The following is a 27,343-nucleotide window of genomic DNA, read 5'->3' as shown; positions in this document are numbered from 1 at the left end:
TAAGTGAAATACATAGGCCTAAAGCCGACAAATATAAACAGTAGAAAATATCCTGATCAAAATTCAGGTTCTTTAGATTGCATTCATCTCTCTACACCGCCTATCTTCCTCCCTTTCTATCGGTCATGACTTGTGAAGTGTAACATTGTATAATGTCAGGAGGTTGGTGTGCGCATGCTCGCTCTCTCCCTCAACGTTATGAGGACAGAGAAACCCCACACATGCGTATTGCTCACATGGAGCACTCAAAACAAAAGACAATGAATAAATTGACAAAACTCCTAAATTATGGTTATGAAATTAACCAAAACGTGTTTCTCGCAAGTGTAGCAGGTTTAGAACTCTGCAAACAACGTTTCCACTCCGAGAATGAGAACGGTAAATGACTGTAATGTATGCATTACCAGTAATTAATGTAAACAAATTACGGGGATTAGCGGTACATTTTCTAGGCCTACTGGTTACATGTGTAATGGGGTATTGATAGAAATAAACAATCAAAGGGCAAACAGTTCACACAAAGAAACAATGAATGAATGAATGAATGGGCAGTAATTGGCGGGAGACTGCGGAGCACATTCTGGAGAGCTGAGTGCGTGCGTTCTGGAGAAAAATGTCCGTATATTCACCTCACACCCCCCCCTTCTTTTCTCAACATTTTATATTTTGTTTCAGAGTAAATTATACCCAAGACACATTATCTTCACATATTTTAGATGCTTTTCACTGACATCCACAACTCAATAATCAGCTAGGCCTATTGCCACGCACGCGGCCCACATTTCTGACTTCCCAAATAGGCATATGCCTATGCACTGCTATTTTTTAAAAGAAACTAATGATCCTCTGTGGCTAAGTCAAGCTCTCCGGTAAAGTATTTTGAATTATTTTATTTAGACAGGAGTAAATATCAATTTACTTTAGGGGAAGCCAGCATCCGAAAAGTGCACTGTGCACCCGCCAACTAAGTGGCTGAAACCAGAAATCTCTATAATCTGACGAGATCCTCATGTCTCCACCCTAACAATGAGAGTTGTTGTCCCAAAGGCGGGAATGCAGGCGACTAGTTTAGGTCTGCATATTATGCTAAAGGTAACGCACTGGGTTTATCCAGGACAGATTGTGGCGGGACTGAGCCCTCTCGCTTAGCCTCTTCCTCTCTGCTGAAACTAGCCAGCGAAACAGCTGTATGAAGCCCATGTATCTGATTCTGTCTGGACAGAAAAAGTATGACATGCCACACTCCTTTTGCCCAGACATCATTAGATACATGGTCTACACTTACATCATCAGATACATGGTCTACACTTACAGCATCAGATACATGGTCTACACTTACATCATCAGATACATGGTCTGCACTTACATCATCAGATACATGGTCTACACTTACATCATCAGATACATGGTCTACACTTACATCATCAGATACATGGTCTACACTTACATCATCAGATACATGGTCTACACTTACATCATCAAATACATGGTCTACAATTACATCATCAGATACATGGTCTGCACTTACATCATCAGATACATGGTCTGCACTTACATCATTAGATACATGGTCTACACTTACATCATCAGATACATGGTCTACACTTACATCATCAGATACATGGTCTACACTTACATCATCAGATACATGGTCTACATTTACAGCATCAGATACATGGTCTACACTTACATCATCAGATACATGGTCTACACTTACAGCATCAGATACATGGTCTACACTTACATCATCAGATACATGGTCTACACTTACATCATCAGATACATGCTCTACACTTACATCATTAGATACATGGTCTACACTTACAGCATCAGATACATGGTCTACACTTACATCATCAGATACATGGTCTACACTTACAGCATCAGATACATGGTCTACACTTAGGGAGACAGAGGGACGCTGTTTCGCTCGTTCGGATGCTTTAACTGAGATTGATGCGTGTATCTGTCAGCACGCACCTGCCCAGTTTAATGCACAAAAATCATATGACGACCATCATATCGAAGTAAACCTGGAGTCACCAGATTATATGGTGTGTGGGCCTCCCACTATGACACGGGAAACCATGCAGTTTATTACAGTACAAATGAAATACATTATGATGAACTTCACATGGTGGTGAAAGTTCACGGTGATCTTGATGCTCCTTTCCAATAAATATTGAGGGTGTTATTCTGGTGACATGATCATCAATGCTTTGCTGCCCTTTGACAAATACAAATAATAATCACTATTATCCATGATAATCTCATAATGTAGATAGCCTAACCCCACTGTAGCTGTTGGCTAGAGCGCATGTGTCAAGACCAGAGTCGGCACATTTGCTATATTACACAGCAGTCTTTATAACACAGCAGTCTATATAACACAGCAGTCTATATAATACAGCAGTCTATATTACACAGCAGTCTATATAACACAGCAGTCTATATAACATAGCAGTCTATATAATACAGCAGTCTATATAACACAGCAGTCTATATAACACAACAGTCTATATTACACAACAGTCTATATAACACAACAGTCTATATAACACAACAGTCTATATAACGCAACAGTCTATATAACACAACAGTCTATATAACACAGCAGTCTATATAACACAGCAGTCTATATAATACAGCAGTCTATATAACACAACAGTCTATATAACATAGCAGTCTATATAATACAGCAGTCTATATAACACAACAGTCTATATAACACAACAGTCTATATAACACAACAGTCTATATAACGCAACAGTCTATATAACACAACAGTCTATATAACGCAACAGTCTATATAACACAACAGTCTATATAACACAGCAGTCTATATAATACAGCAGTCTATATAACACAACAGTCTATATAACACAACAGTCTATATAACACAACAGTCTATATAACGCAACAGTTTGTGTGACGAACCATCAGTGGAGTTGAAAATGCGATGGAAACCCATTGAAACTTGTATTTTTAATTTGGTACATGGGAATTTAATGGACAAATTTACTTTTATCTACACTACATCATCACACAACCTTTTATATGCAAAATGTCCGTTTATTGGAAACATATCTCCTGTGCGAAAATGTGCATATTGTTTCATGCAGATTTTAGAATATTCGCATGAAAATCTGTCACAAATTGGAAAGAAACCTAGCTAGTGATATAATAGTGGGCAGGGTAAAGAAAAATACTTTAATCTGTCGTGTAGTCATGATACATTTCTGCTCCAGTGAGGGGGAAAATTCTAGTCAAAGTGGTCAGACTACATAGGCCAGATATGCCCAGCGATCAGAATTCTTGATATAAACAGTGAAGGTAGATAATAATGTCTCTTTCAATGCCAATAGGGTTAGGACTACATATTTATACCCTAACCATAATGTGTCACCCTAGATACATTGATACTCTGATACATGTATGAAATGTCTGCTTTTCCAGAAGACCTTAACCTTAAAGTGGGAGATGAGCTCCTGTTGACGCCGGACAAGTCCACAGTGCCTGACTCCATCACAAGCATCCTATGGAAGCATGGGAAGAACAAGGTGGCAGAGTGGTACAAGGACTTTGATCTGGACATCTATGCTGCCTTCATAAACCGCACAACCCTGGACCAGACTACTGGAGAGCTGAGAATCAGTGGATTGAAGAAAACAGACAGTGGAGTTTATTCTGTGGAGTTCAACAGCAAACTGCTTGACAAGACATATACACTATCTGTTATCAGTAAGTGTTTTATGTGTGTGTGTGTGTGTGTTTAGCATGTAGATCGTGGTGGGGGGAAAAAAATATGTAGGATGCATGCCAGCAAAGCACAAAGCACTACACAACACAACGCTAAACAATACATTCATTGCACTATAACGCTGACAAACGGTGCCCACAAACTGTTAGGGCCTACATAAAGCTGTCCCAACAGCAGAGTCCCAACACCTTACCACTGCTACACCTGGATATCAGCAGAGCCTTGTCTGGCAGCAAAACAGTTCATTCAGCCTCATTTACTGCCTTTAAAAAAACATAGCTGATATGGCTGACTTGCTTAAACAAATGTGGTTTCTACTGACAATTGAGATGTACATACTATGGCATAAGGGGACGACAAGCGGATAAGAGGCAATCCGTAATTTCGATTAAGACATTAATGAGCGAGCGACGACGGACGTAGTCAATATAACTATTTGTTCAGCACTTTTGAAATGTACAACGACAGAATTCAAAACATGGGCCATTCTTACAGTGTTTTCCCTTTACACCAAGTCAGAATCATAGGATAAATAAAGGGGGCATATAAACAGACAGTGAAAGCTCTTACAATATTCAATGATTACATTTCTCTAAAACAGGTTATAGGCTACATGTGCAACACCAAGTTAGAACAGTAGGCTGAATTAAGAGGTGAAAATAGACCAAATTATTAGGGTGGGGCACATTGAACGCTGTTTGCGTGTCAAAAAAGATAAACTTCATACAACACTATTTGACGTGTTAAATAAGCTTTTAATTTGACACGTCAAATAACACAATTCTATTATAGAATGTTGGTGTGTTGAATATGCATGTGACACAACTACTATCAGTAGCACTGTCAAATCTGTACCAAACAGTAGCCGAACAAGCACACACCGGGGAACGAATTATGTGTTTACAATACCACGTTGGTGAAAATAGACCAAATTATTAGGGTGAGGCACATGGGCTGCTAACAGCTTACTACACAACATACACTTAGTATTACATTCTTATCTACAGTATACATATCTCCCTTGCATATTACATCATTTATGCAGCAGCATACAAGACATTTTTGGACTCACCTTGTGATGTGCTCACTTAAACAGGAAGGTGGTCCTTTGTGGGCATATTTTGTCATCAAACTTTGTCATCAAAGTCTGGCATTCTCTGGATTTATGGTGGGAACACACAGCCACTCCACTGAATAGCAGGCTAGTGATTGCTTTGCAATGCTTGCAGTTAGCCACTGATTCCTTCCATACCACTACTTGTTTAATTTGCGATTTCCAACTTGTTGTGTAATCTTTATGTTCAATGGCCGATGAGCACCCATACGTTTTATCTATAATTTCTCTTCATTATTTATCTTCATATGACAAGGATTTCAAAGGATTTGCCAGTAGATTGTCGACTTTATTCATGATGATGACTGCTAGGTAACACTTTAAAAATAAGATGTTGACATAATCAGTCCAATCAAAGGTACGATACATATAATGCGATTTGATGTAATTTTGTCTGTGGCCAATGACCTTGAGCCTTCTTGGAAGGGCACTTGTAATATAACTCTATGGCAGGACCCAAAGGGATGAAATTTCGGATGTCTACCCTTACTAAGGACATAAACTTGGCAATGACATGGTGTCCCCATGAGCGACAAAACACTGAGCCACTCACGGCGCAATGCTCCTATTTTCTGCTGGCTCGACCACCACTGAGCTAAGCTGAAACATCTGTATTTTGGAGCTGCCTTACTCAAGATAACAAAAAAAAGACCATGTTTGTATGCGGCTTTATTAACTCAATTCTATATATATTTTTTACATTGTTTGCAAACTTATATGTGACACGTATTAATGCCCAAATAACATGCAAAACAGGAAAGCCCCCCCAATATATATATATATAGATGTATTTTTTGCTTAAAATGTGGGGCTCAAAACATGTGGGTCTCTGCCCCACCTGCCCTGAATACGGATCGCCACTGATGTACCTGTGTATGTGTGTGCGTGGTTGTGTAGAAACAGCAGGTTATGTATTGTAGTGCCTCACAAGCATTTTCCCAAATTATTCCTGTGTCTTTCTATTTACAGAGGCAGCCCCCAAACCCACAATCACTTCTTCCTGTAACGCCAACCAAACCTCCTGCACTCTGACCTGTGAGAGTGACACCACTGATGCTGAACCAGTCACCTACAGCTGGAAAGTGGGAGACGGGGCATGGGAGGTTGGAGGAAAACAGCTGATTGTCTTTAAGAGCGACACTGGCAATTCAACCAACAGTTACAAGTACATCTGCAAGCTGAATAACTCTGTAAGTGGGGAAGGGGAAGTCAGCGAGCCAGTTGGAGAGGTGTTTGTCTCAGGTGAGTGGACACTCATAAGCGTGTTACATACTTATGTATTGATATGTTAGTAACACTGCTAGTTTTGTAAGACATTTTGAATGTTGCACTATGTTGAATACCTGATCAACTCCTGTCAAAGTATCAATACAAAATGTGTTTTCATTTCAGAGCCTTCCATCAGAGATTTTGTTGGTGTTGTTGTCACTGCCATTGTAGCATTTGTTTTCATTGTCATAACAGGTAAGAAGATCACATCTATAGAAACAGATCACTGCACATGTACATAGTTGTGAAGCACAGATTGACATAACAGCAGCAACAACAGTGAGCTATACCTCCTGAAGGGGATACCTGTTCTACCTGTATCTACAGTAGTGTTCAGGCTACTGCTACAGACAAGACAGGGGGTTAGATGCACCACTTGCTGTAGGGCACTGTCTTCATAATGTGTCACAAGGAGGCATCAATTTGGACCGTGCCCAGTATGGAATAACCTAATCGGATTCCTTACACTCGTTCTTCCAATGACCGATAGCCACACATCTAAAACAGGGAGCTATTCCTGGGTGCCTTAGCACAGGTTCGTTACCCTTTCCTCTCTGTTTCTTTGTCCTACCTTGGGAATTGAGACCACTGTTAGTGACTTCCACTGTGGCAGCATTAACCACTTGTACATCTGCGGTGTAAACTAAATTAGCTTCCACTCTCAATGCTGCTTGTACTATTAAATCCCAGTCAGAATAATGGTCCACTACCCCCTCTTTATTTGATTGGAATTTTCCGTTAGCAGGGAAATACTGACCAAGTTTAACAATTTTGCACAATTTTTCCGACATTCGAGAATTGGTCAAATGCTCGTGCTCCTCTTTCAACACCTCTATGGCTTTATTAAACTTCTCTTCCTCTAGCCCCACTTTACAGGGAGAATCGGGGCCGTCTGTCGCCATTTCAACCTCTCCCCACGGTGTCCAGGGTGTTTAGATCTTCTTCACTCCCGGCACTAATACACGGCTTTTATTAACTATTTTCCAAGGTAGGTCTACCCACTTCCTCTGAGAATAGTTATGGTATTTGTGCCTATTAATTGGTCATGGCACTTAATACCTTGTATTTGAACCAATCCTATAGCGTCTGCAAATGTATTACTGAAGAATACGGGTGACCTTATGTCTTATTCCAGTGTTACGCCTCAAATATCACTGTTGTTGATAAAACACATTACCAAAAATATTCACAGTTGTCTTCCTATTTCCACATACTCTGTCATGGTTCCCCCTCCCAATAGGGCATAAACCAACCTCTCTCCTTATTGCTACTGCTAATACACACAAATCAAACAGTATTCAAATATCTTCTTGCTTTTCTTTTAACCATGAATGTGGCTTTCTTTCAGAAATTATAGGCAACCTTCTTATCACCATCCACATTCCCTCCTGTTGTCCTTCTCCATGGACTACTTCTCTACAAACTGCCGTACTAGTACACAAGCATTACAATTTATCCATACACACACACACTACGGCCACCGCGGCTGGGCTTTCACCCTACCTTTACGGGTCTAGTAGGGAACCAACCCCACTCGGGACTTACCCTCTACAGGTACCAACATGCTCCAGCTTACCTTCCGAGAATTATCCTTTACTTTAATTATCCTTTACTTTGAGATGAGAGCCTACGACTCTCATCTCAAATCAAATCAAATCAAATTTATTTAATAAGCCCTTCGTAAATCAGCTGATATCTCAAAGTGCTGTACAGAAACCCAGCCTTAAACCCCAAACAGCAAGCAATGCATGTGAAAGAAGCACGGTGGCTGGGAAAAACTCCCTAGGAAAAACTCCCTAGAAGGCCAAAAACCTAGGAAGAAACCTAGGGAGGAACCAGGCTATGAGGGGTGGACAGTCCTCTTCTGGCTGTGCCGGGTGGATATTATAACAGAACATGGTCAAGATGTTAAAATGTTCATAAATGACCAGCATGGTCAAATAATAATAATCATAGTAGTTGTCGAGGGTGCAGCAAGCACGTCCGGTGAACAGGTCGGGGTTCCATAGCCGCAGGCAGAACAGTTTCAACTGGAGCAGCAGCATGGCCAGGTGGACTGGGGACAGCAAGGAGTCATCATGCCAGGTAGTCCTGAGGCATGGTCCTAGGGCTCAGGTCCTCCGAGAGAAAGAAAGAGAGAAAGAGAGAATTAGAGAGAGCATATTTAAATTCACACAGGACACCGGATAAGACAAGAGAAATACTCCAGATGTAACAGACTGACCCTAGCCTCCCGACACATAAACTACTGCAGCATAAATACTGGAGGCTGAGACAGGACGGATCAGAAGACACTGTGGCCCCATCCGATGATACCCCCGGACAGGGCCAAACAGGCAGGATAAAACCCCACCCACTTTGCCAAAGCACAGCCCCCACACCACTAGAGGGATGTCTCCAACCACCAACTTACCATGTCATCTCCCCAACATGTCAGAATGAGTGGTAACAGGTGTAGGAACTGTGCCTACCTTGTTTTTGGTGCCGGCTCCTGTTTCACTGATTCAGAATCTCTAGTTCGACTGTAAATCGTGGTGAATCCTGCTCGCAGCGCCAACTGTTAGGTTCTAAATAAACAGAGTAATAAACTCACGGACGCTAAATAAAGCTCAAACCAAGCTTATTCACCCACTGGGTCTTACAGCTGTGTAAGACAAAGACATGGTTCCACCAGTGGTAGTATATATATACCCCAATTTGGGTGACGTCCTCCTTCTCTCTAAACATTACATCTTTATTGCTAGGCAGGAAATTAAGTGATGTGGCCATAAACTGTTCCTTCTCCCTTAATGTGACCTGACATAACCTCGGCCCCCTTCCTCGCTAAACCACATCTCTCCATCCTTATTAGTGCCTGCCACATGTGATTGCCCTTCCCTGCACTCAGTACATTCCAAGCTTAATTGCCTCCACCATATACATTCCTCCTACAGATAACCATTAACTTCTGGTGTAGACCCTAGACCCTAGACGCAAAAGGTGTCTACTTTGAAGAATCTTAAATATATGTGTTATTTCATAGTTTTGATATCTTCAATATTATTCTACAATGTAGAAAATACTGAAAATAAAGAAAAACCCTTGAATGAGTAGGTGTTCTAAAACTTTTGACCGGTGGTGTATATTTATAAAAAAAGATGGAAATGATGCAGACAATTACATTGATGGAAGCTACAATCTATCTGCAATATTAAAGCTGATCTACCCCCTAAAAAATAAAAAAGGCCGTTGGTGGGAAGTCATTACAGGCCTACACTGTATGCGCCGTTCCACAAGGGTGGCTATGGCCTAGGGGGTCGGCAACCTTTTTCATCTTGTGTGCCAATTTACAATTGATCCTACCATTTATAAAGTTCTGCATGCCAGTTATGATTTTCATATACGCATTGTAGGCTAACCATGCCCTAAAATCTGCCCAACAACTGAAGAATTATGTAGCTGTCTACTAGACAGAGGCGCTGTCCATTCAGCACCACACCACTGAGCTCCACAATGCCCACCTGTACCGAGGAGCTGTCCATTCAGCGGTGCTGAAATCACGGACGCAGCCTTAGCTCCCTTTAAAAAGGCATGTGTATATTTTGTGATTTTCGTCATCCTTTGAGCTTTTGTCTTCATGTGTCCTTCTCGATTGTAGGCCTAAGTAAGTCTTTTGATGTATGCCTTTTATTTCAATGCATGTGTTAATGCATGTTTATATATTATTCCTTACATTGTTACCCCAGGAGAATTGTTTTTTTGTGAAAGCATTTCGCTACACTCACATTAATATCTGCTATCCAAGTGTATGCGACCAATAACATTTGATTTGATTTGATGTGTAGGATTTATCTAGCATAGTTTGCATTCGTCGTCAGCTGTTTAATGCGCCGGTTACTTTCACATTGATGTTGGCATTTTAAGTCGGCCTTTTGTTGGTACTGTATGCATGCTCTCAGAAATGATGTCTCCTTATTGCAGCTTAAACATGTAAATGTGGGTGAAGTCATACTCAATAGCTGACAGAATGGTTACTACACAGACTTGTACTTTAAGAGGGGTTATTTCTCACTCTGTTAAACCAACACATAAGATACACAACCATGGATCAACTTGGAAAATAAAATATTTATTTTGTTACTCCTCAGGAATGTTGCTGTGGAAGAAAAAGAAAGGTAGGATGATTATCTGTCTCTTCCTGTCTCAATTCTTCATACTCACTGCTTTACAATAAAATCATTTACATTTGGATTCCAGTACTAACAAAGAACCATTTGAATGAAACTGTTAATAAGGTCTTACATTCTTGTGTTTATTTTTCGTCTCAGGATATCCCCTAGACACCTGGATTGACTTTTGGAGGAAGTTTTGTGGTGGAATTAGTGGTAAGTGTTACCTTAACTTGACTCTGGTCCATATTTAACCTGCTAACAGGGTCCCCAAAGTAATACAAACAACATTATTAATGTACTGCACTATATACACATACACTGCCTTCGTAAAGTATTCAGACCCCTTTACTTTTTTACATTTTGTTAAGTTTAGTCTTATTCTAAAATGGATTAAATGAAAAAATATGTATCTACACACACACAATAGCCCATAATGACAAAGCAAAAACAGGCTTTTAGATTTATTTGCAAATGTATTCAAAATAAAAAAACAGAAATACCTTATTTACATAAGTATACAGACCCTTTGCTATTCGACTCGAAATTGAGCTCAGATGCATCCTGTTTCCATTGATCATCCTTGAGATGTTTCAACAACTTGATTGGAGTCCACCTGTGATAAATTCAATTGATTGGACATGATTTGGAAAGGCAAACACGTGTCTATACAAGGTCTCACAGTTGCATGTGAGACCTAATATAGGTGCTTACTTTTATTTTTAATACATTTGCAAAAATTCTATAAACCTGTTTTTTGCTTTGTCATTATGGGGTATTGTGTGTAGATTGATGAGGAAAAAAAGCTATTTAATACATTTTAGAATAAGATTGTAACGCTACAAAATGTGGAAAAAGTCAAGGGGTCTGAATACTTTCCGAATGCACTGCACACATGCGTCCTGACAGCACAGGACAGAAAACCTGTTTTAATCAAATTAACAGTGCTGTTAACTGTATCCATGGCAACCCCAGAGAGAACCCCTGAAGCCCCACAGTTGGCGAGCTGAACATCCCCTACAATGTGATAAACAGTATCCGGGGAAACAGAATTCTGTCTGTGGACTGTATATCACAGTGTACGGGATATTCAGGTCGCCAACCGTGGAGCTTCAGGGGATCTCTCTGGGGTTGCTATGGATACAGTTAACAGCACTGTAGGGGAAAGGTCTTCTAGAGATTACTCAAACAAACTAGAAAAATTATTTAAAAGAAAAGGCTCACAGTGCCTCTCTGAAGATGATGTGGGCCATGAAACCACGGAAAGCCATTCATTTCCAATTAAATAGAAGTGTGCAGGGGACAGTTGGTAGTATGGACGACAGTCGTGTACAGGGCGCTGCCAGTCATCAAAAGCTGAACTTTATGCAAATACTTCCCACCATCACAACACAAGTCAATAAAATCAGTTAGTCGCCAACTCTGGCGGTTTCCACCAGGTGTTTCCAGCGTTGGGTATGTTACATGTAATCAGTTACTCCCTAACTCTGGGGGTTTCCACCAGGTGTTTCCAGCATTGGGTATGTTACATGTAATCAGTTACTCCCTAACTCTGGGGGTTTCCACCAGGTGTTTCCAGCGTTGGGTATGTTACATGTAATCAGTTACTCCCTAACTCTGGGGGTTTCCACCAGGTGTTTCCAGCGTTGGGTATGTTACATGTAATCAGTTACTCCCTAACTCTAAGCACCACCAGGTGCTTCCATTGGGAATAGCAGAGTAGCTCAAGAACAAACATTTAAAGTAGGCAAAAATGATTCCAATCCCAATTAAAATGCAACCGTATTTTAGAGTATTGGATGGCATGGCTCGGAAAGCAGCTGCCAGCATGGTGCCTTTTCTTTCACTTTTAGAATGCAGAGAACAGAGAGTGCCAGTTTGTTTTGCCGGTCAGAAGTTTAGGCTGTTTGCCGATTGCTTTGAATCTGATGTCAGGATTTGAACTCGGCCTTGTAAGCCTTGTTGTAATCTGATAGCCAGGGAACTGGGAGGTGGGCGAGCCCTCCTTTAAAAAAATGTGTTTGTGTGCTCTCCTGTGTCGTTGAAGACACTATAATGACTTCCCACCAACATTGTCTCGTGCTCTTCCCACTTTCTACAAAAACCATTGGTCGGATTAAAACCAAATTATGATAAATGTACTATATTACGTTTTGGATCCTTAAAAAATACAACTTTAGCATTACTGTGTAGTTTACCAATAAAATGGTCTGACTGGGATGTGGACATACTCAGTATACATATCCCGAAAGAAAGAAATTCTCACTCCAAAACATTTTAATAGAAAGATATCAACAATAGATAAGATCTTGCGACCATGGAAAGGAAAATACCTGTCTATTTGTGGAAAAATCACCCTGATTAACTCTTTAAACATATTCCAGTTGACCTATTTGCTTATGGTCTTGTCTACACCTAGCAACTTGTTTTTAAATTATATGAGCAAAAAATATTACATTTTATTTGGAATGGCAAGCCAGACCAAATTAAAAGGGCCTATTTATATAATGAATGGGAATTCGAAGGGCAGAAATGATAAAATATTAACCTGATATGGATAGGGGGCAGTATTTTCACGGCCGGATGAAAAAACGTACCCAATTTATAACTGGTTACTACTCTTGCCCAGAAATGAGAATATGCATATTATTAGTGGATTTGGATAGAAAACACTCTGAAGTTTGTAAAACTGTTTGAATGGTGTCTGTGAGTATAACAGAACTCATATGGCAGGCAAAAACCTGAGAAAAAGTCAACCAGGAAGTGTAGGATCTGACAAATGTAGTTCTTCTTTCTAGTCCCTTTCGAAACTACAGTATCTGTGCTGTTACGTTGCACTTTCTAAGGCTTCCATTGGCTGTCAGCAGCCTTCAGAAAGTTGTTTCAGCATTCTCCTGTCACTGGGCAGATAATAGGAGCTCAGTTATTGAGTGGCCTGCCTGGCAACAAAGGGATTGGATATGCGCAGTCACGCGAGCATGCTGTTCCTTCTTTTTCTCCTTGAATGTATATGCTATTGTCCGGTTGGAATATTATCGCAATTTTACGTAAAAAATACCATAAAGATTGATTTTAAACAGCGTTTGACATGCTTCTAAGAACGGTAATGGAACATTTTGACTTTTTGTGTCTCGAATTACGCTCGCGCATCATGCTTTTGGATAGTGACCTGAACGCACGAACAAAACGGAGGTATTTGGAGACAAATATGGATTATTTCGAACAAAAACAACATTTCTTGTGGAAGTAGCAGTCCTGGGAGCGCATTCTGATGAAAATCAGCAAAGGTAAGAGAATATTTCTAATACTAATTCTGAGTCTAGGTTGCCCCGAACTTGGCGGGTGTCTGTATAGCTTGCTGTGATGGCGAGCTATGTACTCAGAATATTGAAAAATGTGCTTTCTCCGTAAAGCTATTTTAAAATCTGACACAGCGGTTGCATCCAGGAGTAGTCTATCTATAATTCTTTAAATAATTGTTATATATTTTGTCAACGTTTATGATGAGTATTTTTGTAAATTGATGTGCACTTTCACCGGAAGTTTTGGTGGGAATACATTTTCTGAACATCACGCGCCAATGTAAAATGCTGTTTTTGGATATAAATATGAACTTTATTGAACAAAACATACATGTATTGTGTAACATAATGTCCTAGGAGTGTCATCTGATGAAGATCGTCAAAGGTTAGTGCTTCATTTAGCTGTGTTTTGGGTTTTATTGACACATGTCCTTGCTTGGAAAATGGCTGTGTGATTATTTTTGTCTATGTACTCTCCTAACATAATCTAATGTTTTCCTTTCGCTGTAAAGCCTTTTTGAAATCGGACAATGCGGTTACATCAAGGAGAAGTGTATCTTTAAAATGGTGTAAAATAGTTGTATGTTTGAGAAAGTTGAATTATGACATTTTGTTGTTTTTGAATTTGCCACCCGGATATTTCACTGGCTGTGACCCGCAGGTTGGACGCTAGCATCCCACGTAGCCCTGAGAAGTTAACAGACAGATTATTTAACTTAATCACAATTCCAGTGGGTCAGAAGTTTAACTGTTGACTGTGCCTTTAAACAGCTTGAAAATTCCAGAAAAGTATGTCATGGCTTTAGAAGCTTGTGATTGGCTAATTGACATCATTTGAGTCAATTGGAGGTGTACCTGTGGATGAATTTCAAGGCCTACCTTCAAACTCAGTGCCTCTTTGCATGACATCATGGAAAAATCAAAAGAAATCAGCCAAGACCTCAGAAAAAGAATTGTAGACCTCGACAAGTCTGCTTCATCCTTGGGAGCAATTTCCAAATGACTGAAGGTACCACGTCCATCTGTAAAAACAATAGTATGCAAGTATAAACACCATGGGACCACGCAGCCATCATACCGCTCAGGAAGGAGACAAATCAATCCCAGAACAACAGCAAAGGACCTTGTGAAGATGCTGGAGGAAACAGGTTCGAAAGTATCTATTTCCACAGTAAAACGAGTCCTATATCGACATAACCTGAAAGGCCACTCAGCAAGGAAGAAGCCACTGCTTCAAAACCGCCATAAAAAAGCCAGACTACGGTTTGCAACTGCACGTGGGGACAAAGATCATGCTTTTTGGAGATGTGTCCTCTGGTCTGATGAAACAAAAATGTAACTGTTTGGCCATAATGTACATCGTTATGTTTGGAGGAAAAAACCTGACTCCATTACACCAGCTCTGTCAGGAGGAACGGGCCAAAATTTACCCAACTTATTGTGGGAAGCCAGTGGAAGGCTACCCGAAACGTTTGACCCAAATTAAACAATTTGATAACACAATAACTAACCAAAACAGCAATAGACAAGGCATATTGACATTAGGGAGAGGCATGTGTAGCCGAGTGATCTTAGGGTCCAATGAGTAGCAATAGATGAGTCAGGGAGCCGATTCAGTAGTCGCTACCACGCTAGGCGAGCTGGAGACACGGCGATTCAGATAGCTAGCGGGCCGGGGCTAGCAGATGGTCCTCCGGCGAAGTCGCAACGGAAGAGCCTGTTGAAACCACCTCGGAAGATTACGTCGGCAGACCAGTCGTGATGGATTGGCGGGGCTCCGTGTCGGCAGTAAAGGGTCCAGGCCAATTGGCAGGAGGGGTATTGTAGCCCAAGAATTGGCTGGTGGACCTCTTCGGCTAGCCGGGAGATGGGCCTTGCTCGAGGTTAGCTCAAGGCTAACTGGTGCTTGCTTCGGGACAGAGACGTTAGCCAGGAGTAGCCACTCTGATTGCAGCTAGCTAGCTGCGATGATCCGGGGTAAAGGTTCAGAGTTTGCGGTAGGAATCCGGAGATGTGGTAGAGAAAAAGCAGTCCGATATGCTCTGGATTGATATCGCGCTGTGTAGACTGGCAGGTTTTGACTGAGCTGAGGCTGGCTGGTGTCCGAGTTAAGGCTGAAGACTGCTAGCAGTGGCTAACTGACTACTAGCTAGTAAGCTGGCTAGCTGCTGAAGGGGGTTCCGGTTCTAAAGTATAAAAATAGCAGATCCGTACCACATTGGGTGAGGCGGATTGCAGGAGAGTATATTCAGTCCGTAGATGGTAAGTGAGATTAAGATGTATACGAAGGGGGAAAAACAAGCAAAAAACAATATTTACACGGGACAGGACGGGGCAAGACAAAACACACGTCTGACTGCTACGCCATCTTGGAATCAGCTGTAACGCATATAATTAACAAAGCAGTAATTGTTTCAAAACATCTCCTGCATGTCACTGATATGTCATTAAACAGTGTTGTTTGATGAAGGCATTGTCTGTATTGTTTTTTTTGTCCTTTTCCCCCAGCATTGTCCCAGCCATATTTACACTTTTATTTATTTGACCTTTATTTAACTAGGAAAGTCAGTTAAGAACAAATTCTTATTTTCAATGACAGCCAACAGTGGGTTAACTGCCTTGTTCAGGGGCAGAACGACAGGTTTGTACCTTGTCAGCTCAGGGATTTGAACTTGCAACCTTTCAGTTACTAGCCCAACACTCAAACCACTAGGCTACCCTGCCGCCCCATATCTGTGGCAGCAGGAAGAATTAAGGCCTCCACAATAGTATGGGGCTTGCCCGTCCTAGCCACTCGGTAGCTCACCATATAAAATGCTTCTAGCCCCTTCTTATTAATGGTATCTGTTGCTTTTATATATGTCTTACTACTTGAAAATTGCCTTTATTGTCACTCAAAACTCCTGTGGCTTATTTTTCTAATGGCCACGTTTTGTTTCTAAATGTCTGCGCAAGAGTGAAGGTTTCATCCAGTTGTGAGATAGTACTTTTGCACATATAACACACTGTGAATGAGGAAAGGCACTACTCCCAAAATAAGTGAACCCCAAGTCAATGTAGTTCTCATCATATTTGAGCCTCTTCGATGGTCCAACATCCCTGTCTGTTGTTCGGTGCTTTCCCGGGTAAGGGGGCAGTAGCTCTTTGGCTGCATCAGATTCACAATTGTCAGTGTCCATGCTAGCTGGGCTAACAACAAATGTAGAATTACTGATGCAAGCATTGGATGTGCTCATGGAAGCAGAACAACTTGTCATCGACAGAAGCAGGTGTATTACTGCTGGTAGTAGCAGTACTACCAGTAGAGCTGGTATGTGTATCAATTGACGCTGGCCTTTTTTTTAAAAACCATTTACACATTTTTGAGTAAACGGAATGAGCAGCAGCTACGTTTGGCTACATGCGGACCGTTAGTGGATTTCCCACGAGAGAAAAACCTCACCCAAATGTATAGCCCCGTTGGAAAATATAAATGGACTGTGAATCACATTTTTATTTGGCGTACCCCCGACGGCATTGCGCGTACCCCTGGGGCTTTGGGAATACCTGATGTAGAGGATCATTGTACCATCTAAACCGCTGTGAACTATATTTTCCATAACCAAAAATATAGTATTTTCAGCTGGTGTACAAAACTGAAATGGGAAGCATATAAATAGCACACATAGAACAAATCTACCGCTTCTTGAACTTGCTTTCAATGGGAATGACAGATCTATAACTCATGTTTCTATGTGAATTTGTTTGGGTTGCCCAAAAAGTTACATATTGCAGATTTAAGCAGTGTGTTTTTGATGCAGTGGGAGAGAGGCTGTAATTGATGTTGTCCTTCTGTGTGTGTTTCTGCAGAGGTTACTGTTCCCCTAATGGCATCACCAGAAATTAGTTTTAATTGAACTAGAGACCTTTACTCACAGAGCAGTAAATCCCACCACCCAGAACATTTCCAATTTGTCATATCCTTACTCAAAATTAAAGGGCATATACATAAATTAACTTCAAGGAACCTTCTCTACTCTTTTTGCTGCGAACAAATGTTGATGTCTGAGAAACACTGGTGGTTCAGCAGAGGCTGTAGTATATTATTTACCCTCTCTGTGTGTTTCCTCAGGGCGCGACGGTGAGCCTAAAAGGGACGACGGTGGCGGGACAGGGGCCGGCGGCGGACCGGCGGCGGCGGCGATTGCGGATGCAGCGGAGGCGGAGGCAGCAATTGCGGCGGAGGCGGCGATGGTGGCGATTGCGGATGCAGCGGAGGCGGCGGCAGCAATTGCGGCGGAGGCGAAGATGGTGGCGATTGCGGAGGCGGCGGAGGCGGAGGCAGCAATTGCGGCGGAGGCGGCGATGGTGGCGATTGCGGAGGCGGCGATGGTGGCGATGGCGGCGGCGATGGCGGCAATTGCGAAGGCGGTGATTGCTGAGGCGGCGAATGAGGAGGCGGCGAATGCGGAGGCGACGATTGCGGAGGCAGCGATTGAGGAGGTGGCGATTGCAGCGGAGGCGGCGATTGCAAAGGCGGCGGAGGCGGCATTTGTGAAAGCGGCGGCGGACTGGGAGCCGGCGGCGATTCTGAAAGGGGCGGCGGCGGAGGCCCGGGGGCCGACCTGAACACAGCTGAAAAAGGAGAGGGAAATGGAGGTGCGGGAATTTCACTAACTCCCTCTCAAGGCACCTGCCTCAAGAAACATTTCAAAGGGAGAGATACAGAATCCTTGGTAAACTCATCAGACAACTGGATGGTGGACATTCCATCAGTCCTGAAAAAAATAAACATGTACTTTGTTTTCACTATGTTATATCCAAAAAATAGTTTATCTTAGTCGAGTTTACAGCATTTTGGGTAGGAAGCCTTGATAAAACCATACGTATCCAGAATTATACTTCAGACACATCAGATGATACAGTTTCCCAGTAAGTGGAATAGACACCTTCTGAAGTAAACAATTCCGGAGCCACTTTCCAGTAATCTTATCATTTTGACCTGTTGCATTGATTTAGTGACAATATAAAACCTGCTGTTTAACAAATCTAGGACCTTCAAAAGTTGGTGCCGTTTTATCAGCTTAATATTCAATACTAAAACGTTTACTTCAATCTCAGACACTGTTCCACGTAATGGAAACCAATTGTCGTTTTACCTTCTTGCTTAAATCACTGGTGTTACCCAAACTATAAAATTGAGTAATAATAATTAGAAATTGTCAAAAACATTTCCCATTCAACTATTCATACCTCTGCTCCAAATATCCCACATGCATCCCTTACAGCCCTCTCGAGCCCAGCGGCACTACTCTCTTTCACCCGTCAACTAAAACATTGAATTATTAGTCTATTCAAATACCACTAACATATTACCATCCACATACTGAAAACAATCATGAAATTGGAAGTTATCAATTGTGATCATGTTCACAGTTCTATCGCAATTGCCGATCAGCTGTTTTTAGAATGCATTAGATTTAGGTACCAATCCGTCAGATTAGGCTACATGTAACAAAACAAACAATGTCTGTTGTTGACAAGCATATATTCAGTTCATATCCATATTATTAATATTTGATTCAGTGATTGAAATTACGACACCGTTCTCAGTAGCCTATTCTAGCAGGCTATTAGGCAACACAAAAATGTATTCCTCTCAATCGCCTTGCTATTCATGTTGAAGTATTTCAATTTGAACTGAGCAAGGCGCTAAATCGTTCAGTTTACATCTTATATCAAACACTAGCTGCAGTATCTAGCTAAGAAAACCATGTCAATATTTGAATTACAATCTGAAACACAGATTTGAGTCAATAACATAGACCCAATGCTATTGAAATGACGAGTAAATCCCACAAATAAACTAATTTGGCTTTTTACGTCATTCCAAGTTACGTCGATATTCCAGTTTAATTCGCTCTAACTTTATAGAAAAAGGGTTTATTCGATAAATATGGAAACTCCCCTCTTGCTGCGAAAAAGAGAGTGAAAAATAATAATAATAGGAATTTTCAGGCCTTATGGTCCCAGCACACCAGGACAGTCGTGAAGAGGGCACGACAAAACCTATTCCCACTCAGGAGACTGAAAATATTTGGCATTGGTCCTCAGATCCTCAAAAGGTTTTTCAGCTGCACCATCGAGAGCATCCTGACTGGTTGCTTCACTGCTTGGCATGGCAACTGCTCGGCCTCCGACCGCAAGGCACTACATAGGGTAGTGCGTACGGCCCAGTACATCACTGGGGCCAAGTTTCCTGCCATCCAGGACCTCTATACCAGGCGGTGTCAGAGGAAGGCCCTACAAATTGTCAAAGACTCCAGCCACCCTAGTCATTGACTGTTCTCTCTGCTACTGCACAGCAAGCGGTACCTACCCCCAAGCCATAAGACTCCTGAACACCTAGTCAAATGGCTACCCAGACTATTTCCAGTGCCCCACACCCCCTCTCACCCCCTCTTTACAACACTGCTACTCTCTGTTGTCATCTATGCATAGTCACTTTAATGACTCTACCTACATGTATATACTACCTCAACTAACCGGTGACCCTGCACATTGACTCTGTATTGGTACCCCCCTGTATATAGTCTCGCTATTGTTATTTTACTGCTGCTCTTTAATCTCTTATTCGTATTTTTTTGAAACTCAACTGTTGGTTAGGGGCTCGTAAGTAAGCATTTCACTGTAGCTACCTGTTGTATTTGGCGCATGTGACTAATAAAATGTGATTTAATTGATTATGAGCAGTTTTTTTAATGTATTACCAGGATGGAGAAAATCCCATAAGCGTTTATAGTTTTATTGGTTAGAGGTAAGTCAAGTCCGATACCTTTACCAAAAGTGGATATATGCCAATCTTTTCTGAGAATATTTCCCAGACCTTTTTAGACAGTCATACAATGCAAAACGTTATCTTCACAGAATCCATATATAACGTTATAAATCTTAGCTACTCACATCAACCAATCCATGTGCGTTTTCAATGACTCTCAGCTGCTACAAAGTTTCAGCTTTGCAACCATACTTCCCCAGAACCCAAAGACTTTTGGTTTGCCGGACGCTGCCCGGCGGGTCATGGAAATACTGTGCCACACGAATCCTCAACACCCTATTTAGCCTCCCAGAAACGATAGACTTGCCGCTAATTCCCATACACGTAAAATAACATCCTGTGATATTACTAGTAGTCCCAGACTATGATGGGCCGTGGAGGACAGAACCCCAAGATAATGTTATATATTGAAAATTATTATCCAAATTTCAATCAGTTTATTATGCACATTTCAGATTAACACTTATGTCCACACTCACACAGCTCTGATATCACATTTACACAGTACTATCCCCAAACACACTTAATCAATATTTTTATAACCTGCAGGAATATTTTCTTCTTTCAATAAGAGAGAAAGGGGGAAAAAATAATACATATATATATTTTTTATTACACGTGCATCTACTTCTCACTAGGTTATACCATGTCACTGCATATAACACCTATTCTCCATATTTCTAGGGTTCTGTCACGTCCTGACCGACCAAGGCGCAGCGGGTTGAGTGCTCATCTTTAACTTTTATTTAACACTTAAACAAAAACAAGAAACCGAACGACAGCTAGACAGTTTTGCAGGCTACACGCAGCAATGCAAAAACAACTTCCCACAAAAGACAGGTGGAAAAACAGGCGTGGGAGGTCATAGGAAAATAGCTGATTGTCTCCAAGAACGACACTGGCAAATCAACCAACAGTTACAAGTACATCTGCAAGCTGAAGAGCGCTGTTAAGTCAGTGAGCCAGTTGGAGAGGTGTTTGGTCCAGGTGAGTGGACACTCATAAGTGTGTTACAGTCTTATGTATTGATATGTCAGTAACACTGCTAGTGTTGTAGTGCAGCATTCAAAATGTCCTATGTTTAATACCTGAAACTCCTGTCAAAGGAGCAATACAAAATGTGTTTTCATTTCAGAGCCTTCTGAAATTGTTGTTGGTGTTGTTGGTGTTGTTGTTGTCTTTATCATTGTAGCGCTTGTTGCCGTCATAACAGGTAAGAACAGCACATCTATAGTAACAGAGCACTGCACATGTACATAGTTCTGAAGCACAGATTGACATAACAGCAGCAACAACAGTGAGCTATACCCCCTGAAGGGGATACCTGTTCTACCTGTATTTACAGTACTGTGCAGATGTGCAGCCACTGTATGCAGGTTGTTAATTGGTGCTCTCAGAAAATATCTGTTCTTATTGCAGCTTAAGCATGTAATTGTCGGTGAAGTCCTACTCAATAGCTGATAGAATGGTTAATGCAGACTTGTACTTTAAGAAGTTGTCAAATATTTATATTTTTACTCCCCAGTTTGGTTGGTGTGGAAGAAAATTAAAGGTAGGATGATTCTCTGGCTCCTCCTGGTTCAACTCTTCATACTCAATGCTTCACCAAAATGTTACACAATGTGCATTTAATTTCATTGGAAGGGTCTTAATAATGTATTAATGTATGCACACTCCAACACTCAGGCATAATTTACAAATGCAGTATTTGTGTTTAGTGAATCCGCCAGATGAGAGGCAGTAGGGATGACAATGCATTATATTGATTGATGTGTGCATTGGACCATATTGATGTCATGCCTGAGCATTCTAAATGTAACAAGTACTTTTAGGTGTCATGGAAAATGTATGGAGTAAAAAGTACATCATTTTCTTTAGGAATGTAGTGAAGTAAAAGTAAAAAGTGTAAAATATATAAATAGTAAAGTACAGATACCCCCCCCAAATTAAGAGAAGAATGAAGAAAAGAAATAGAAAAAGGGATGTGTGTGTGAGAGTGTGCGAGTGCACAGTAGCAATCTCATCATAACCTTATGCAAACTTAAAGGGGAAAATACAGTTGAAGTCGGAAGGTTACATACACCTTAGCCAAATACATTTAAACTCAGTGTTTCACAATTCCTGACATTTAATCCTAGTAAAAATTCCCTGTTTTAGGTCAGTTAGGATCGTCACTTTATATTAAGAATGTGAAATGTCAGAATAATAGTAGAGAGAATTATTTCTTTCAGCTTTTATTTCTTTCATCACATTCCCAGTGGGTCAGAAGTTTACATACACTCAATTAGTATTTGGTAGCATTGCCTTTAAATTGTTTAACTTGGGTCAAACATTTCGGGTAGTCTTCCACAAGCTTCCCACAATAAGTTGGGTGAATGTTGGCCCATTCCTCTTGACAGAGCTGGTGTAATTGAGTCAGGTTTGTAGGCCTCCTTGCTCGCACACGCTTTTTCAGTTCTGCACACAAATTTTCTATAGGATTGGGGTGAGGGCTTTGTGATGGCCACTCCAATACCTTGACTTTGTTGTCCTTAAGCCATTTTGCCACAACTTTGGAAATATGCTTGGGTTCATTGTCCATTTGGAAGACCCATTTGCGACCAAGCTTTAACTTCCTGACTGATGCCTTGAGATGTTGCTTCAATATATCCACATAATTTTCCTGCCTCATGATGCCATCTATTTTGTGAAGTGCACCAGTCCCTCCTGCAGTAAAGCACCCCCACAACATGATGCTGCCACCCCCGTGCTTCATGGGGTGTTCTTCGGGCTTGCAAGCCTCCCCCTTTTTCCTACAAACATAACAATGGTCATTATGGCCAAACAGTTTTATTTTGTTTCATCAGACCAGAGGACATTTCTCCAAAAAGTACGATCTTTGTCCCCATGTGCAGTTGCAAACCGTAGTCTGGCTTTTTTATGGCGGTTTTGGAGCAGTGGCTTCTTCCTTGCTGAGCGGCTTTTCAGGTTATGTCGATATAGGACTCGTTTCACTGTGGATATAGATACTTTGTACCTGTTTCCTCCAGCATCTTCACAAGGTCCTTTGCTGTTGTTCTGGGATTGATTTGCACTTTTCGCACCAAGGTACGTTCATCTCTAGGAGACAGAACGCGTCTCCTTCCTGAGCGGTATTACAGCTGCGTGGTCCCATGGTGTTTATACTTGCTTACTATTGTTTGTACAGATGAACGTGGTACCTTCAGGTGTTTGGAAATTGCTCCCATGGATGAACCAGACTTGGGGAGGTCTACAATTTTTTTCTGAGGTCTTGGCTGATTTCTTTTGATTTTCCCATGATGCCAAGCAAAGAGGCACTGAGTTTGAAGGTAGGCCTTGAAATACATCCACAGGTCTTTTTTATTTGTTATTTCACCTTTATTTAACCAGGTAGGCTAGTTGAGAGCAAGTTCTCATTTACAACTGCGACTTGGCCAAGATAAAGCAAAGCAGTGTGACACAAACAACAACACAGAGTAACACATGGAGTAAACAAGCGTACAGTCAATAACACAATAGGAAAAAAATTAAGTCTATATACAGTGTGTGCAAATGGCTTGAGGAGGTAAGGCAATAAATAAGCCATAGTCGCGAAGTCATTACAATTTATTAAATTAACACTGGAGTGATAGATGTGCAGATGATGATGTGCAAGTAGAAATACTGGTGTGCTAAAGAGCAGAAAAGTAAATAAGAACAATATGGGGATGAGGTAGGTAGATTGGATGGGCTATTTACAGATGGGCTATGTACAGCTGCAGCAATCTGTTAGCTGCTCAGATAGCTGATGTTTAAAGTTAGTGAGGGAAATATAAGTCTCCAGCTTCAGCGATTTTTGCAATTCGTTCCAGTCATTGGCAGCAGAGAACTGGAAGGAAAGGCGGCCAATGGGGGTGTTGGCTTTGGGGATGAACAGTGAGATATACCTGCTGGAGCTCGTGCTAAGGGTGGGTATTGTTATCTTGACCAGTGAGCTGAGATAAGGTGGGTCTTTACCTAGCATAGACTTATAGATGACCTGGAGCCAGTGGGTCTGGCGACGAATATGTAGCGAAGGCCAGCCGACTAGAGCATGCAGGTCGCAGTGGTGAGTGGTATATGGGGCTTTGGTGACAAAACGGATGGCACTGCATCCAGTTTGCTGAGTAGAGTGTTGGAGGCTATTTTGTAAATGACATCGCCGAAGTCGAGGATTGGTAGGATAGTCAGCTTTACGAGGGTATGTTTGGCGGCATGAGTGAAGGAGGCTTTGTTGCGAAATAGGAAGCTGATTCTAGATTTAATTTTGGATTGGAGATGTTTAATATGAGTCTGGAAGGAGAATTTACAGTCTAGCCAGACACCTAGGTATTTGTAGTTGTCCACATATTCTCCGTCAGAACCGTCCAGAGTTGTGATGCTAGTCGGGCAGGCGGGTGCGGGCAGCGAACGTGCATTTAGTTTTACTAGCGTGTAAGAGCAGTTGGAGACCAGGGAAGGAGTGTTGTATGGCATTGAAGCTCATTTGGAGGTTGTTAACACAGTGTCCAAAGAAGGGCCAGATGTATACAGCATGGTGTCGTCTGCATCGTCTGCGTAGAGGTGGAGCAAGAGCGACATCGTTGATATACAGAGAAAAGAGTCTGCCCGAGAAGGCGCACTGGAGAGAGAGTGCGAGAGGCAGGCACATGCTCACCACAATAAGCACAGGGAGTTGGCTCAGGTCTCACCCCTGGCCCAGCCAAACTACCCGTGTGCCCCCCAAAAATGCCTCTCGTTCTTCCCCGGTAGGCTCCGATATCTCTCTATTACCTGGCCCCAAGTCCAGTCTCTCCTTTCCGTCCACTCACTATGTGACCGGGTGTCCATTTCTGCCTGGGCACGCCGCTTGATCCAATCATGGTGGGTAGTTCTGTAACGCGGGTCGTCTAAAGGGGACCAAGGCGCAGCGTGTAGAGTGCTCATAATTACTTTAATGATGACACTTAAACAGAAACCAACAAAACGACAGCCAACAGTTCTGTCAGGTACTACTTACAAAACGGAAAACAACTACCCACACCAACACAGGAAAAACAGGCTGCCTAAGGATGGCTTCCAATCAGAGACAACGATAGACAGCTGCCTCTGATTGGAAACCATACACGACCAACACATAGAAAACAAAAACATAGAATGCCCACCCACCTATCACACCCTGACCTAACTAAACAGAGAAAACACAGCTCTCCTAGGTCAGAGCGTGACAGAGAGAGCTGTGTTGTATTACTAAGAGAGAGCTCTGCAGCACTGAGATGTTTTATTACTAAGAGAGAGCTCTGCAGTACTGAGATGTTGTATTACTAAGAGAGAGCTCTGCAGTACTGAGATGTTTTATTACTAAGAGACAGCTCTGCAGTACTGAGATGTTGTATTACTAAGAGAGAGCTCTGCAGTAATGAGATGTTGTATTACTAAGAGAGAGCTCTGCAGTACTGAGATGTTTTATTACTAAGAGAGAGCTCTGCAGTACTGAGATGTTGTATTACTAAGAGAGAGCTCTGCAGTACTATGTTTAATTACTAACAACAATGGTGCATGTGTATTTTTTATTTTATGCATTAAAATGTTATTTTGACACAGTGTTTGTCTTCATCAAATTACCCTCTCGTATATATCTGTTTTCATAATAGAATTTTGTCACCTGAATTTTGGAACTTTTTTTGAGAATATATCTATATCAATTTGTGATGGACCAATTATGGACCATAGTAAAGGGGTAACACTAGTTACCACCAGATTGGTCAGAACATTTGTTGGGCAAGACCACTAACCTGCTATATCCCAGGTTTTAGTTATGTTACTGGTATGTCTCATGTAATTCTGTTACAGAAGATGTTTTGAATTAAGACCAGCTCACACTAATTTATTTTGGGACTGGACCAATACTGTTCTAAAATGGAGTCCTGGCACATGCAAAAACCTGTACTTGAAATGATGTGTTGATGACTGAAGGCTTGTGTTATCCATGTACACATCTGAACACCAATTCTGTTTCAGCACTTTGTCTTAAGAATGTATGTTTTTCCAAACTTGATTGGTGAAAGCAATACAGAGGAAGGTCCATATAGGGCTGGGTTCAGACATCACCAACATGCATATCCCTATCTGAACCCTTCAGATCTGTGAATACTGAGCTGGAGAAAGAGATTAGTTAAAACTAGACTTAGATCAGTCTCGTTGCATGTACTGAATGACTTTGTATTATTATTTTTTTTATTTATTAAACCTTTGTTTAACTAGGCAAGTCAGTTAAGAACAAATTCTTATTTACAATGATGGCCTAGGAACAGTGGGCTAACTGCCTTGTTCAGGTGCAGAACAACAGATTTTTCCCTTGTAAGTTCGGGGATTCAATATAGCAACCTTTCAGTTACTGGCCCAACGCTCTAACCACTAGGCTACTTCTCAGCCAGGTTCCCTTAACAGATCACACCACAGGACTGACGATTCCTAAATCAAGTGTCAACTCCTTCCTTCTGAGACGTGCTGCTGTGAAAACAAATGCACACGACAGTCCAGTTTCATTATCAAGACGTTATCTAGTTGCAAGCTGAATTCCACCTCATAGGCTACGAAAAGGGAGCTTCCGCAGAAAGTTAAAACCTCTCTGGGGTATGTGGGACGATTTCGTCCCACCTACGTAACAGCTACTGAAATTCCAGTGGCGCGATTTTTGAATCGTTAGAAATACTATTACTTCAATTTCTCAAACATATGACTATTTTACAGCTATTTAAAGACAAGAATCTCGTTAATCTAACCCCACTGTCCGATTTCAAAAAGGCTTTACAACGAAAGCAAAACATTAGATTATGTCAGCAGAGTGCCCAACCAGAAATAATCAGACAGCCATTTTTCAAGCTAGCATATCATGTCACATAAACCCAAACCATAGCTAAATGCAGCACTAAC

At 41.5% G+C, this 27,343-nt stretch overlaps 1 protein-coding gene across 5 annotated transcripts in view; it reads left to right on the top strand.

Moving 5' to 3' along the window:
* The window catches only part of LOC115179321 (uncharacterized), a 94,707-nt gene that overhangs the window by 41,363 nt on the left and 26,001 nt on the right, over nucleotides 1-27,343 (top strand). The window contains exon 2 of one of the 5 annotated variants that reach the window (XM_029740732.1): nucleotides 3,457-3,741. The exons of the other annotated variants lie outside the window; for them this stretch is intronic. Coding sequence (XP_029596592.1) covers nucleotides 3,457-3,741 — 285 coding nt within the window. The remainder of the gene's footprint in view (nucleotides 1-3,456; nucleotides 3,742-27,343) is intronic. 5 annotated transcript variants of the gene reach the window in all.

The sequence above is a fragment of the Salmo trutta genome, chromosome 39 (genome assembly GCF_901001165.1).
Source record: "Salmo trutta chromosome 39, fSalTru1.1, whole genome shotgun sequence".
NCBI classification, from domain to species: Eukaryota; Metazoa; Chordata; class Actinopteri; order Salmoniformes; family Salmonidae; genus Salmo; species Salmo trutta.
This window is presented reverse-complemented; position numbering and strand designations above follow the sequence as displayed.